Source organism: Epinephelus moara, chromosome 6, assembly GCF_006386435.1.
Source record: "Epinephelus moara isolate mb chromosome 6, YSFRI_EMoa_1.0, whole genome shotgun sequence".
Taxonomy (NCBI): Eukaryota; Metazoa; Chordata; class Actinopteri; order Perciformes; family Serranidae; genus Epinephelus; species Epinephelus moara.
In genome coordinates, this window is record NC_065511.1 from 5,642,284 (window position 1) to 5,658,544 (window position 16,261).

The 16,261-nt window shown below is 39.8% G+C and overlaps 1 protein-coding gene across 1 annotated transcript in view; it reads right to left on the reverse strand.

The window, feature by feature from the left end:
* grik2 (glutamate receptor, ionotropic, kainate 2) overlaps positions 1 to 16,261 on the reverse strand; it is a 426,471-nt gene that overhangs the window by 15,259 nt on the left and 394,951 nt on the right. Inside the window, exon 16 of the mRNA XM_050045772.1 lies at positions 15,329 to 15,579. Within this exon, the coding sequence (XP_049901729.1) occupies positions 15,329 to 15,579 (251 nt within the window). The remainder of the gene's footprint in view (positions 1 to 15,328; positions 15,580 to 16,261) is intronic.

The following is a 16,261-nucleotide window of genomic DNA, read 5'->3' on the forward strand; positions in this document are numbered from 1 at the left end:
GTCAGTTTAAAATGAGCACTGTTGGTCTCTCTACGTCCAACAGATTAAGGTCCCTCACCTGTAAGAGTGAACTAATGGGCTCTATTTAGCTTGAACGGAGGAGGAACAGATGTGAAGCTGTGATGCAGATGGGATGGGGCACGGCTGTGCTGTAATCCTCAGTTTACTCTGCGTCTCTGGCTCCCGGTAGGCAGTAAATTGTTTGCTGCTTTGAAGGTTTGTCTAATCTGTGGGCTCCTCTGAGCTGTCTTCCACATTTAGTGCAATGAAACCTGCATTTTGCTCAGCAGATGAACTGTGTTCTGATTGTTGTCTTCATGTTAATATCCACCTGCATGCATATTTTTTCAGGTGAGCCAGTGAGCGAGAAGGAGATGTCAACAACTGAGAAACCCTTGAAAGATTCTGGACACTTCCACAGTAACTGAGCGTTCACACCAGGCGCGAGTGAAGCAAATTACTCGCACGTAACGCGAGTAATGCGCTGCGCATAACGTGTGAGTTTGGACGTCGGACCATTTTGTTAATTCGCGTTATCGCGTCAGTCGCGCGAGTAGTGAGCCCGCCCAGCTTCCAACATCCAGCTCGGCGAGTTTCACCACCTCCTCCAGGAACTCCGTCTGGATGATAGCCGCTTTCAGCGGTACTTCAGGCTGACTGGGGCCCAGTTTGAGGACCTGTTGGCGAGGGTTGGCGCCAGGATCTCTCGGCAGGACACCAACTACAGGTGCTCCATTTCAGCTGCGGAGCGCCTGTCCATCTGTCTCCGGTGAGTAGCAGTTTATTGTTGTGTCAACAACTGGACGTCAGGGCGTCAAGACGTGACTGACGTCATGACGCCAGTGACGTCGGCGTCACGCGAATTCGCCTCAAAAGTTCAATATTTTCAACTCGAGCGATGAGGCGATGGACGCGAATTTCGCGGCAATCGCGCCACACCTACACATCTATCGCTTCCATTGCGTCGTGCTAGATGCGTCCTCCTAGATGCGAATTCGCGTCTAAACGCGTCTTTGCATTGACTTTGTATGTAATCTCGACGCGCGAATTTGCAAATTCGCGCTCGGTGTGAACGCACAGTAAAGGCTTTTGCCCCTCAAATCTATTATTTCTGTCCAGGAGTATCAGACATAAAATAAATACAATTGCAAAGTCATAAATATCTTCTGATTCAATACTATCATGGTAGTCGGGTGCCAATTCAATATACACTGCGGTTTGTCAGTATTGCAGTTCTACAAGTATTCCATAGTACGATTTATTGTGATTTTTGTTCAGTTATCCAGCAGTCCCTCTATCTCACTCCCCACCTCTAGGAGATGATTCCCACAAAGGGGAGTGGGCAGAAGCTGTGGAGACAGAATCAGTAGTGGTTGTAAAAAATTCAGCTGGTGCAAATCTGAGTGCCAGGGTTCACAGTAGGGTTGGGTAATCTGTGTAAAGGCAGCAACTGAAAGTTTGCTGATCTGACAGGGAGTCTTATGCTGGGCTGGCTGAATTCAAGCTAATATTTGAGCAGCTGAAGGTCTGAGTCCTTGCACCATCTGCCATTTTCTGCTTTACAAACTGTTCTATGAGGATACGTTGCTACAGGAGATTCACAGAAACTTAATGTTGTGATTGGCCTATTCTTGTCAGCTAATGAAGTCATACATTGCCGAATGTAACACAGGGAGGTTGTCATTGAATGGCTGCTAATGTTTAACTCATTTCAAGTGAGCTGTCATTGATCGCTGGCAAATTATGGTAATGGTAAATAAATCTTGACCTACATTAACATTTTAATGCAGCCCACTATTCTAGGACTTACGCCCACTTTGGATGATTTTGCACCTCACAATATATTCCAAAATGCAGTGCCAATTCAGGATGTACCGGACCCTATGTAGTGGGGTTGAAAGTATGGGTTTGGAGGTCAGGTTGGGGTTGGGCATGTAGCATGTCTGACTTTAATGCAGAAGGCCAGATTGTGCTTCCTATCTTAGATCTGTAATTAACTTTCACCTTTTAATCAACTGCAACCGCGATCCATGAAAAAAAAAACAAGGTGCTAACCCCTTAGCCCTAACCCTTATTGAGTGTGACCAAGCTTTTTGAAGAATTGTTCAATACACAATCCACTGATAGTCTTCCAAATTTGGAAAAAGGTGGCTGTATTTCTTTGGAATAGGACTGCCCCATTGGTCTGTAGTAACATGTGTTAGGTGAGTGCTGGTATGGAACACAGCTACAGTTTCCAAGAGGTAACCACTTAATTTGTTTTTTACCTCAAAATCCTCTGAGAAATCTTTGTAGTGTAAAAAAAAATGTAAACAAGATCAACCACCTGAATCATTAGAGTTATTTCTTGAAGCACAGACATCTCCTGTGTGTGTGTGTGTGTGTGTGCATCCATATGCATGCAAGCGTGTATGTGTGTGTGCTGGGTTGATGAGATGGGTTCCTCACACACAGCTGGTGGTCCCCGCACCCCGAGAGCCAGGTTAGTCTGCGGCAGCCTCAGCAGCAGGCAGGAAGAGAGGAAAAAGCAGCAGGAGGAGGAGGAGCGGGAGGAGGAGGAGCGGGAGGAGGAAGCGGAGGAGAAGCTGAGGGAGGGAGGGGGGGCAGGAGAGGAGAGAAAGGAGCAGGAGGCGGAGGAGGAGGAGGAAGGGGACAACCATGGTAATCATGGAAATCTGACAGACTAGCACGGAGATGACAAAGAAATGCTCCATTGAAAGTCTATGAGGCATGTGATTTAGTTGAAAGTGCAAAATAAGTTTTCTGAAAGATTTAACTTAGGTTAAATTAGCAAGACAAATTTTCTGAAGCATATTTTAACACACACTTACAACTTCTTTGGAGTAAAAAAATCTAACACACTATCTCTTTTGCCTTGACTGGCCTCTTCCTTTGTACCAGGCATTGTTAGAGCATATGTTAATATTTCCATCTAAAACTCATAGTCAAAACTTTAACATTAGGCACTCAGTGCACACTAGACTATACAAATGAAAGAAAAACATTCTGACAAATCCCATTTTTGCCATCTTACCCACAGTCAGCTGAGAAGATTGATATAGATTTCATACATAGAGGTCCAGGAAGTATTTAGGCTAGCCGGCGGAAACTGCTAGCTTAGCTCCTTCAAAAATCATGCTGTTGTCTTTACATGTTGTATCTTGTTAAGATCAAACCTTCAAAAATAGCTAACAAGACATTATGGTTGTAGAAGCAGCTAGTTTTGAAAAACCTAGTAGCCAAAACTCAGAACTCCAGCGGTGACAAGCTTGCTCGCTAACAAAATGCAAGAAATAAATAAAGCCCCATTTGGACAGAATCAACCACTAGCAACAGTAGATGATAGCCAAAAACAAAGCTTTCATCATTTTAAGTATACTTTGTTATTTGTGTTGATGAAATTTGTTTTTTGTTGTTTTTTTACAACCCAGTTGCCAGAAAAAAATGTTGGCATTGTGTGTTTCTGCAAACCACAAAAATATTACATTTGTATGTTGCTATGTAGCAGACACATTGACACTTTATTTTTCGTTGCATTACAACACTGTTGTGGTTAAGTGCAGACACAAAAACCACTTGTCTTTGGTGGCACAATCACAGTTGGAGAAACCAGCAATGACACGGTAAAGATAGAGTACTTTTTGAGGCACTATCCCGGCAGAAATGCAGCAATGTCTTTTCATGGCACTGCCTGTGGTGGGAAATCAGCAAAGGGTGGCTAAAAAGCACCCATGTTTGGTGGCTAAAATGCAGTTGGAAACTCAGCAGTGACTTGCTAAAAATAACCGGTTTTGTTTCAGACCACTCGAACAGTGCCCTGCTGCTTGGCAGGCATCTTGCCATAAAGTCATGCCATCCACCATCCCCTCCACCACCCAATGTCAAAGTCAGCTCATATACTGTGTCACTTTAAAATTGTTGGTATGCTATGTATGACACACACAAATGTAACACATTTGTGGTTTGCAGAAATGTACAATGCCAATGTTTTTGTCTGACAGCTGGGTTGTTTTTTCAGTAAGAGATTAACAGTTTACATTTTGCATATATAGTCAATTTATTCATAACTTTTGAAATGCTTCCTTGAAATGTAATCTGACATTTTCTGAGTTGTGATGACTTGCTAGTGGGAAAAGACTGATCATCTCAAGGGCTGGCCTCTGAGGTCAGAGTCGTATCTTGGCGAGCCCTTTGGTTGTGACGTCTCCAAACTTTGGTCTCAGTTGAAATTAATTGTTTGTTACTAGCCAATAAATAATTGTATATGTAAATACATGGAGCCAAAAAGTCCTGCAATATTTGGTTCAGTTTGGCTGTTGTAGTGATGATAACATGCATGGAATTTGCAATGAAGCTGAGTCAGGCTGAGCTGATAATGTCAGCAAGAATGCATTTGTTTTGATTGCAAATTGAGTGTACTGTTTCATTCTGTTCTGGTGAGTTTGGACTCCAAAAAACGCAAGTTCAAACTAACTGTACAGGGAATTGACAAAGGCACATTATTTAGTGATGTCAAGACAGATATCTTAAATTTTGTCTGAGTGTCTTTGAGTTTTGTAGAGCTGCACTTTCTGTTTTGAGTCACTTACGCACCGAGTTAGTTTTGCAGAAAGTCCCACCACCAGCAATTTGGTTAGTTATTGAGGAACATCGCAAATATTTTATTACCCATCTACTACCGCAATCCTGCCCAAATAGTGCTTAAGACAGCATTGGAGTTCTTGGAGAGCAGATTCTGGTTTTCCATGTTTTATGGTGCTTTTTATCGCTGTTTTCAGTCTTTGTACCAAGCTAGGCTAAACAGTTCCCAGAGCTAGTGGGTACACAGAAATAAGACTTATCCATTTTCTTATCTGCCTGTGGATCTAAAGGCAAACAGCATATTTGCCAACATTTTTGGAGAGTTCCTTTCAAGTGAACAAGTCGCCAAGTAGCAATGATGATGGAATGCACTGGAACAATGTGAAGGGAACACATTTGAGATAAAACAAAGAAAATGTCTAATAGTCTTTGGTAGATGAATCAAAATGACAAGCCTACAGAGGTCTATAGTCTGTAAAGTTATCAAATGTTTATTAATACTTTTATTAAAATGTTTAACAAGTGTATATTTTCTTCTGACAATGCTCTCATCTCGTGGCATTACAATCTATTTAGTAAATGCAGTAATCTCAAAAACACATACTTATGGCATTAACATGTCTATTAAACCTTTAAAAAACTATTAACAGTTCCTCTATTGTATAAGAGGGTGTATGGCTCATCCATTTATATAAATGACTAGCTGCTATTTTTGCTCCTTTCTAATGTTACAGAAGTAATTATAAAATGCAAATTGCAGGGTGTGCACTGTCAAGCATATGAGACACAACAAAGAGATGCTTAGCACCACATTTTTCAACTTGACACTTTCAGCAACGTGGTGAAAAAACAACCCCATATTGTAAAAGTAGGTGGTATTTAATTATATGAGAAGCCTGGAGCAATGAAACAAAATATATGGTTGATTTTCACAGTGAAACAAAATAGATGGTTCATTTTCACAGATTAGCCTGATACTAATTAGCACTGGACTGTGGGATGTACAAGATACACATTAAAGTGGGTCTTCATTTTTATCAATATTTGGACTAAATAAATCAAGCTGAGGCTAGGGTTGGACCCATATATTGGTTTTCAAGTATTGGCTTTTTTAAACAAGTCATATCTGCCAGTCCAAGTCATAAGCTGTCATTGTGATTGAGGGTCCTTCCAGACCACAGCTTTCTTTCTTTGCACATTATACTTTTATATTATTATTTTCTGATACATTCATAAATGCATTCCTAGAGTTCCCCCTTCTGCTAAATGGGTGAATGGTTTACTCTATTTCTAAGGAGCATTCTGTCAATTCTCAAACCTTAATGCTATGACTTAGTAATAGGCATTGCATGCCTTTTGTGTCCACAATACTTGCTAATGTATTTATAATTGTACCAACAATGGTAGCCTAGGTTACTTGCAAATTTCACAACCACTACACCAGTAATACAACTGCCAACACACAAGAAGGCTAGTAAGTACTGAGGGTTTGCTCAGCTTAAGTTGTTTTTTATGGCCTGCATGGCAACAATAATATTTTCACTGATGTTATACTGTAGTCGCTAAAAGTGGTTAGCATCACTTTTGATTATGGATGCACATATTGATTGGGCACCAACTGTGACCAGCCAAAAGTTTTGGAACATTTTACTGAAATCAAATTTTTGACTGACAAATTGATTGACCCAAATACTGTATTTCTCTACCATAACCACGTCAACATCATGCAGATATTGTGGAAATAAATTATTTTAAAACTGTTGGCAATAGACATTAAAAAAAACCCTATACATAGTTCTCCAAAAGAGACACTCCAAAATGCAGATTTCAAGGGGTTTAGGGTTCAAACATGAGATTGAAAGCTGTAGCAAATCATAGTATGCTAACCTGTTCTCATCCCCAGAGCGTCAAATACTGTTGCTTTGTCATGTGCATCAGCATGAAATAGCGATACGCAGGGAACCCTTTAGCAGCTATATGCAACACAGAGCTGAAACACATTGTAACACGAGGTCAATGTTGTGAAACAGTCACAGTTAGGTTTGAGCAGCAAAACTAGGTTTAGAAAAACTAGGTTTAGAAAAAAGATCATGTTTTGGGTTAAAATAAGTGGTCGGGTAATATAACGTGAGTAATGTCAATGTGAAAACTGTATGTAAATTGCATAATATTTTATTAAAACAATGGGACGTTGGTATGTAAGTTATGTAGTTTTACATTAAAACAACGTTAAGTTTTAGTTTTACACGGGACATAAACTAAGTTCTTGTTTTTTCTGACGCATACACCTCCTCTCCCTCCTGCCCCATGTGGACTTTCACTCTTAATGATATGTCAGACAGCTGCCACAGATGGGTTTACATTGGAGTTAGCTGAAAGTTTGATGCATCTTATAAAGACGCTAAAGTTTGCCTTTGGCATCAATATCACACACTGATGGGTGTGACAAAGCATTGGTATTTGATGAACTGGGAATGAGAACGGGTAGAGAATTCCCTGTGGGCTAGATGGGCTCTGTGAGCAGAAAACTATAGGTTTTGCTAAGGAGTATATCAAAGTGAAAGAGACTGTAGACAACCTAGACCACAAGCAGAGTCTGAAGTTAAGAGATCAGAATAGATGTTTGCTTTATATGAGGGATAACACCAACATCAAACAATTTAATTTGTCTGGGTTTAAGTGGAGAAGTTTGGTCCTCCATGATGGTCTGAATATGTTTCAGAAGTGTTTTCAGTCAAAAAGAAGTTAATGATTATCGGCACAGACTAGCTATAGGCAGCTTTTAAACAGCCTCAAAAACCAATATAAGTCAAACCCTATGTTTTTCTAGTCCAGTGATACTCTTTTGTCTACATACTTAGTAAATCACTGTATGCAGTCCCAAGCAAACGAGTGACAGTGTGTCAATTACGGTACACTTTCATGTGCTTCAATCAAGGGCATGTCCACATAGCAGAGTGCATAATGTGACAGTAGTGGCAGTTGTGCATGAAAGAAGAGTGCAAGTAGTTTGTTATCAATACAAGGTTTAAAATAGGGTGGTATGTTGTAATCTGAATGGAGAAACCTTGAGCATGTAAAAAAAATAAAAAAAATAAATCTGACTCTCTGTTCTGCCTCTGAGGTGCTTGTTGGGTCTATTCATCCTGTCTGTCTTTATTTAGCTTGTTTTGAATAGATGGATAACCTTGTTTAGGAATGAATGTTGTGGTGAAGCAGTGTTGTCGTGGAGCTCACACTCACACTGTGTTTGTCGTATCTTAAAGACTCCATTATAATTTCTGTCAATACATTAGTAGATATACAAACCTTCTATTAAGGCTGGGCAAACAGGTAACGAATGTATTATTTGAATTCAAAGCCTGAAATATTTAAATTCTGAAAAAAAAAAGCAGACTGAATTCAGATGAATAAGGCGATTATTGATTGAGTAACCCAAATATCTTACATTGGAAGTAAAAAGGGCAGTATTTATGAGAATATTATTACATCATCCCAATAAGGTTTTTGATTTGGAACACCGATGCTAACACAATTGCCTGCACCAACCTGAGAAAATACCAATAGTAGTAAACAGACAAAAGTTGATGTCAGTCGTCTTGCGACCTGTGTTGTTTCGTGTATCACAAGGACTGCAATATCTATCTAAGATACTACACTCATGTAATGTACCCCAGGCACTAAGATTACATGTACTGTTTTCCACTAATAAGGAACCAGTTCTGTTCTGGTTCCCACAACTTATTTGAAATCATTCAGAGCATTTGGACCAAAAATAAATTAGTTAAGAACCCAAAAAGTTGGTTCTCAGCTGGAACCACAAAATGCAGGTTTTCCTTGACCTTAAAAGTGAACTGTGATGACATCGGTGGACGCGTCAAATTCTAACGGGTGAAGTCAAGTGAGAAATCACTGGAAAAAAAGCTTGTTCTGTGGTCTCAATATGTGGTACATGCCTGTTTTTTTTGTTTTTTTTTTAACAGAACAAAAGTTTGCAGATAAACAATGTCATCCACAATGTTGCTACTGCTGTTTATTTTGATTCTGATGATGCCCTCCTTTGATGACACATCCATGATTATGACGGTTCCACGCAAAACAGGCTAGTTCCATAAATAGAACCAAGGGTCCAAGAATCCTGAACAGAAGCAGTTCAAGAACCAGAGCTTATTTCGTGGAAAAGGGGTAATAGTGTACCCCTGAAGCACCATTTAATGCTCTCCTTGATAACTAGGGGTATACTACCTCTGACAATAAGGCAAAATGGTGCCCTATATACCATTGGCAGCCTAATTGTCAGTGGTATATAGTAATTTTCTCCTGCATACACATAATGTATTCCAGGCAATAAGGCTGCTGAGGGTACATTATGTGCACCTGGAACTACCTCCAATGCACCCCTGGTAGCCTTATTGCCCAGGTACTGGTCTTAGATCAAGATCCTACACATACGCAATGTACTCTTGGCAATAAGGCAACTAGTGGTACATGGTGTACAATTTATGGTACTGTAGGGATAGCACCATATAATGTACTACTGGTGTAGAAGGGGTCGACACGTTCTTACCACAACTCATCACATATCACCGCTTGGTCAGTAGACTTTAACGTCTACATTTGACACCCTAGGTATCCTCCTTCATCTGTGCTTCCAAGACGCCATGTCAATTCACGCCTGTTGCATGCATTGTGTCTTTTCAAAATACACTTCCATTTCACAGAAATCTTAAGTTTCTGCTCATTAGACGCATACATTGTTTTTCAAAATAATCTTACACCGTCAGTAAAATACCTCATATTTATGTTTATTTTCTTGTACAACAAAAGCACGTAGTTAGGTTTAGAATAAAAAACATCATGGCAGAACATACCACTGTGAAAGGTGCAGCTCTAATTTGAAACTGGCGGCACTTTAAACCGACGCTGTTTGCAAAGACGCCCTTATGAACTGACATCGCCCTACAGGATATCAAATCGCTGCAAAGGGTGCCTTTTTGTGTTGGCGTCTGATTGCCAAAATCACTGACCAAGCAGTGGAATTTAATGATTTGGGAAAGAGAAGAGGCTGAAGGGATATATCAGCTCTGACAATAATATAGTAGCACCTTTTTGCCTTATTGTCAGGTGTATAGATGCAAACACATACCCCAACCAATAAGGTTATCAGGGGTATATTAAGTACCCCCGGTGCACCATACATGCCCTTATTGCCCAGGCCACATTACCTCCAATAGTAAGGCAGAGCACCAACTAATTTACCCCTGGCAGCCTTATTACATGGGGTACTTTATGAAGGATTCTGCAAACATGTAATATACCCCAGACAATAAACAAAGGTTACATTATTTACGCCTGGAGCAACATCTCATATTTCCCTGGTTGCCTTATGCCAGGATACATTACCTTTGGACACCAATTTAAGTCCTCCTGGCAGCCTTAATGCTGAGGGTACATTACATGTATGCAGCATCCTACTTAAAATAGATGAAAAATACAAGAACTTTAACGAATATTGTTGTGAACACACAAAGGCATATTCCTAATGTGAATACGGAGGTCTTGCAAACAATGACATCATGTGCGTACTCTTTGTTGTTACTTCTACTAGGATCTATATTCATATTTCACCACTGACTCCAAGAAAACAATTCCAATTTGATAACAAAGAAATTTCAATTGTAATTGATATGAAGATTTTTATTTTTTAAATTTTAAGCCTTCCCCCAACAATAACACCAACTCAAAAATTTTACTTCTTGAACCCTAAACATGTACCATTTTCTAACTTTGTTATAGCATATAATTGTGTGGCATCAATGGTGAGCTGGGATCAAATTTAGGGATGTCTGTTCACTGTCTTAATCAGTTTTGGTCATTTTAAGGGATATGTATGATAACAGTAATACAAAAATAAATAAATCTCAGCACTACTGTTTAACCATAGCCTCTAACCAAACCGTAGCTGTTTGAGTTCCCTAACCTTAACCAGTCTTATTTTTTTGATAAATGCTGTAATAGTGTGTCACATCTGTGCCATTGTATATGATTTAAATTATGGTGGAGGAATGCAATTATGATTCATAAATTTGGTCTATAAGATTTAAACCCATGTTTCAGACTTGGTGTTAATTAGTAAATATTTTTGTTTGTCATTATTGAAACACCCTTTAACTACTGTGACAGGACCTAAGCTTTTTTCATAATATCGTAATATCTGTATTGTTTAGTTAATGTATCTGTTTTTTCAGTAGCTTTCATGTGTAGAGACAAATACTTCCACCAGTAGAAGCAACAAAATAAAAGCTGCTTTAAATTATTTTTTTTTTCAAGACATGTTTGTTTGTGTTCACTTCTTGTACAGTATATGGTTGTTACAGAATGCTGTCTGAAAGGTAGAATGACTGCAAGTCATGGACACATTTCAGCAGGTAAACATTATTGTGATAAAGTAACATTAGTAACCCTGGTTGCCATGGCATTTACAGTATAATGTATTATTAGTTCACTGCTGTGCTTTCAACCTGTTTATTCACAGGCACAGCCTTGTGGTGTGTGTGTGTGTGTGTGTGTGTGTGTGTGTGTGTGTGTCTATACACACTATGTGTGTGCGTTCACACATGTGTCTGTAAACATATTTAAGTGATATGACTGTATGCACTTAACACAATGACACAGCAGGGGTGTCTGACTCATCAATACAGGGTCACTGTGCAAAGCTGAAACACTGTGCTATCAATGCAATCAAATGCTGAAGGAAGCTGTTTGTGGACTCTTTCAGGATAAGTACTGTATAGCTCCAGAGAATGGAATAAATGTTTAATTCCTCCCATGAGAGCCCATTGCTTTTAAGGCAACACAGGCAGAGAACTTGGTTAGAGATCTCTGCTGTCTCTAGTCACCTAGGTATTGCATAATTGTGTATTTTGTAATTGTCCTAAAAGATTTTAGAACATATTTACAACTAGATATGTTAGCCTAATCAGTACACAATTCCCATAGTTTGACCTTACAAAAAATATTCAAACAGTTTTAAGAACAATGTATTGAATTCAATTTTATTAAAAGTGGAGTATGTGATTCTGAACAAAGATAGTTGGTTGTTGCATCTCATATTCAGGTTGTCAGATACGGTTGGTTTGGGTTGGTAGTCGGACTGAACCACTAACCCAAAGTGTCAGTATTTGCCGAATTGGAAAGGGATTAATCAATCAATGATCTTTGTCCTAAATCACATTGTGCGCATTTAAATTTTACAAAATGATCTAAGTAGCACGTAGAAATGACTGCGGCTGTTGTTTCCTTTTGGTGCAGTATTTACACTCATTAACAACATATATAACATACACTATAACTTGCGCATATGAGGGAATATTAAAATTGATAGTACCATTGTTAATGTGTAAGTTAAGTATTTTCCAAACTGGATCCTATTTTCCCATGTTTTTGTGTCTAAGTGACTAATGGAACAAGGGAACAACAATTTTTGAAATTGCTCTACTGTCGAATGAAAGCAGTGGCGAAAAAGACTGCATCGGAACCGCTCGTGGCATGCTCACACCGTCAGTCTACATCAACTGAAAGTGCTTGTTTTTGTCACTGACTGGCTCAAATTGTTATCTGTGTGTGTGTGTCCGACAGTTTATGCAAAGGATCCCTAGAGAGATAAAACTTTTTCCTAAAGAGTAAGATCCTTTTTGTTGACACAGCCTCAAAACCACCACTTTGAATAAAGTGTGTTTGATGACAATAACACTGCTGTTTAGTTAAATGGAGGCTATTTCTAATTTAACGAATGGATCTCCAAATTCTGGGCCCTATCCATTAGCATTTTCTATGCCTTGCCCTTCCTGTCTTGATCCTTGTCTGTCTCACACACATTATTATATTTTTTTCAAAGTCAGTTTGCTTTCTCTGTCGACCCTGATTTCCCTTTCTAGGGGAAGACATGACTGTACGTTGGTTGGTCACTCACTCACTGTAGCTATGTTTACAGACAAACCCTAATGCAGACACAAACTAAGCCGTTTTGTACCTTCAAGGGGTGCGAGGGGCCTCAGAAAGCTTCAACTGTTTTTTTACACAAAGTTCAGTCTTTTGACTGATGTTTTCAACAATTTCAATTTATATGGCACTATTACTTAAAAATAAAAAAGTACAAACAAAACCAAACTTTTCATTCCAGGCTATTTGAGGGCCCCCTACTACTGGGGCCCTGGGTAATCAGTCCCACTTTTCCCCCCACCACAACGCCCCCGTCTGTAGGGATCCTTTTCATAAGTTCTCAGACAGTAGAGTGACGGTGCAAACATACCTTGAATGATTACTTTGCAGCTGCTTTAAAGTTGCTGTAGCAGCACTCTGTCAGTACTGGATCAGTATAAAAAATTATTGTTCCCATTAGTCACTTAGACACAAAACCATGGTGTTTAAGATTATTCTTTTAGTTAAAGTATTTTTCAAAAAACATAAAATTTCAATTTGAATTAAATAACAATGTGCAATTTCTTTTGTCATTTTTTTTTTCATCTCCACTGAGGATACAGAGCTTTCTCCATGTCCCACCGTGGTAAATGTGTATTTGTGGCATAATGCCGCTCTGTTCAGTGTACAGTATAGGGGCTCCTCCCTGTTCACTGTTAGCTCTTGCATTGAGTGATGTGGTGATACAAAAACTATATATACTCTAAGTGTCACATACTCATCTCTTATTTATAAGCTCATAATAGCTACAATCTAAATGAAGAGCTTATGCTATCATTTTCTAGCAGTTAGCTTTTAGCTAACTGGCTTCACAGTGCTTCTACCGCCTTAGCATCTGTCCTGCAGCAGACTGCTGCCTACATAATAATTCATCACTGCTATTTTGTCAGCTAATGCAAACACACTCAGTCAGATAAAAATTCTGAATAAATATATCTGTCATTGTACAGTGCACCAATTTTGACTCTGAAATAAATACGGGTACATTTATAATGTTGCATATAAACAAGATACTATGTTATATACATATTTCATAGGACATTCTTCTGTTTCATAATAATTTAACAGTTACAGTTCCAACTAGTCTGAAGTTGAGCTGGGTTAGAATTATAATAACAGTTAAGATGTGTTTGGTAGCTGAAAAAGTCTGGATAAAGCAACCCAGTCTCACTCCGAAGTTGTCGAAAACGGACGCTTGGTCAGTGACTTCTGGCGTCAGACACAGACAAATAAAGCCGTCCTCTCACATTGGCATGATTCGCGTTGCATCAGGGGGAAACACAGCAGGACAAGAACGAAAGTTGAGGCGGTCCAAGTGGGGCCGGCGGAAGGGGCGGTGGATGGGTCCAACAACCACCAACTTTTATCTGGGAGGCTGGTGTTTGCCTCCTGTGTGATTGTAAAGCCAAACCCTTTTCTTTTTTTCCCTAAACCCAACCACATGCTTTTGTTGCCAAACCTAACCACGTGCGTGTGTGGGCCAAACATAACCATGTGTGTTGGTTGTTGAAGGAAAAAATGTCAATCCCTGGTGTTTTACCGATGTAGTGCATTTATTTTGAAAGAGACTGTACATAAACTGTACATTTCCTGTGAAAACAGAAGTGTATTTTGAAAAAGACAATGCATGTAACAGGCTGACATTGACACAGCGTTCCAGAACGTCAACAACCAAAGCACCCAGGGGACCTTGCACGTCATATTTCGATGTGGAAAGTCCATGACCAAACGCTGACATGTGACGAGGTCGGAGTGAGAACGTGTTGGATGGACATATATGTTTTGTGTAATGTCCTACAATGAGTTAGTAACTGGCTCAAGTTTTTAAACAAGTCAAAGTGAAACTATATGACCGGACTAGGTAGATACTGAACACCAATGCCCCAGGTACATATTCATGGGGAGATTTCACTATTTCATTCATGATTCATGTATTGACAGCTGCCCTAAGTATTTCTTCAATGGTGCAGGCTATTATATTAGCAACTATTCAGTGTCCTAATATTTGCTGGGAAGCTTTAGTCAAACAACATGTCAGTGTTGTGTTGCGTTGCTGCACTGGTGTAGAAAGGCTGTGTATGAGCTAAATGCCACAGATATGAACAGTGATAATAGTTATATTATAAGCAGAATGGAAATGGACAGCAGCAGTGGGGAGGTGTGTGTTAGTGGATGTGGAGTTTGAGGACATAGGTCATGCAGCAGAGCAAACCTTCGCGATACATATGCCTGTGATTCAACTGTATATTACTGCCAGCACTCCAAACGCTTTATTAAACTGCCCATAGTGTTCCCATTCCCTCAGGAGTGTCAGAAAAAATAAATAAATAAATAAATAAAAACAGTTCAATAGTTTTAGGAAGTTTTAGATCATGTTAGATTACAACAGAAAAAAAGTTTGAGGAGTTTTTCTTGAGGTCATTTGAGATGGTGGTTAAAGTCTAGCTTGGATCCATGGTGACAGCAGAATTCCTCACGTTTCTTATCTCGTTGTCGCCATTGGGCCTAAGTGAATAAATGCAAAGAAACCAACCCTTATCTTACTGCATATGATATAGCATTGTTATTATAGTGTGAGTTTGCGCAAATTGGCAAACAAATGATTGCTTTATATGAGAACATAATATTTAGCATATATTTTGTTTCATTTTGTTAGCATTTATCGATGTATTTATTTGCCATGCCTTTCATAGCATATGTGATTATAGTAAGAAATTCTGCTATCCTTGTAAATAAAGCAGAGATGGAAGTCAGAGGTCTCTCTTACCTTTTCAAGTTGTGCGTTCTGTTTGGACTTGTAGAGGAACTCTCCCACCGCCACGAACACGGAAAGGACGAGTCCAGCAGCCAGGACGATGAAGATCCCTCCGATGTTCTGCACCCCGAGGGCACTGGCCTCCTTGCTTTCTTCCTCCGGACAGCCATTTCCTCTCCACCACTTCTCCTTCATCATGTGCAGCTTCCCTTCCTCCTGAAGCTGCAGGATGGCAATAGTGATCTTATCTCGGTATGGAGAGCCTGAAGGACCAAAAGACATGAGGTCAGCGTGAGCAGCCAGCATGACTGAATAAGTACCTTTATCTTATCGAAGCGCGGAGGACACATGTTGATACCTTTACTGAATATTGACTTTGGAATTTTGTATTTACTCAAACCTTGGATTGCCAAACTGCCCACTCAACCAAACAGGTAATGAGGGAAAAGTCAGTCTGGTGTACAGAAAATACAATTTACTTAAATAGAAAATACATTGTTATTATTTTCTTCCCAAAGGCATCAGTGTGGTTGGTGTTGTAGCTGATTTCTTGCAGTCAATCACTTGAGAGTTGGGTAACAGTGAGAGACAATATTCATAATACTGTATGTATTTGGATACAGAAATGAAATACCTGTATTCAGGTCTGCCAACATTGCACTTTAGTTTGGAGTGAGATTTAGGCCTCTAGTTTTGCAGACCGGGTGAGGCGGGGGCGCAGCGCACCTGTGCTTGGCCAACTGGGTGTGGCTAGTTGGCTTTTGCAAGTTTGGCACACCATGCACCCTGGCGCAGCTACTCCTCTTTCCCACCTCCGTCCCTCCTACCTGCGCAAGTCGGAAAGAGGGAGGAGAGAAGGCGTGGAGTGGGTTTTACACACATCACACCAATCAAATGAGCCCCTCTCCTCGCCCTTAAATGCGCCGCGCGAAGGTGTAATGAGAG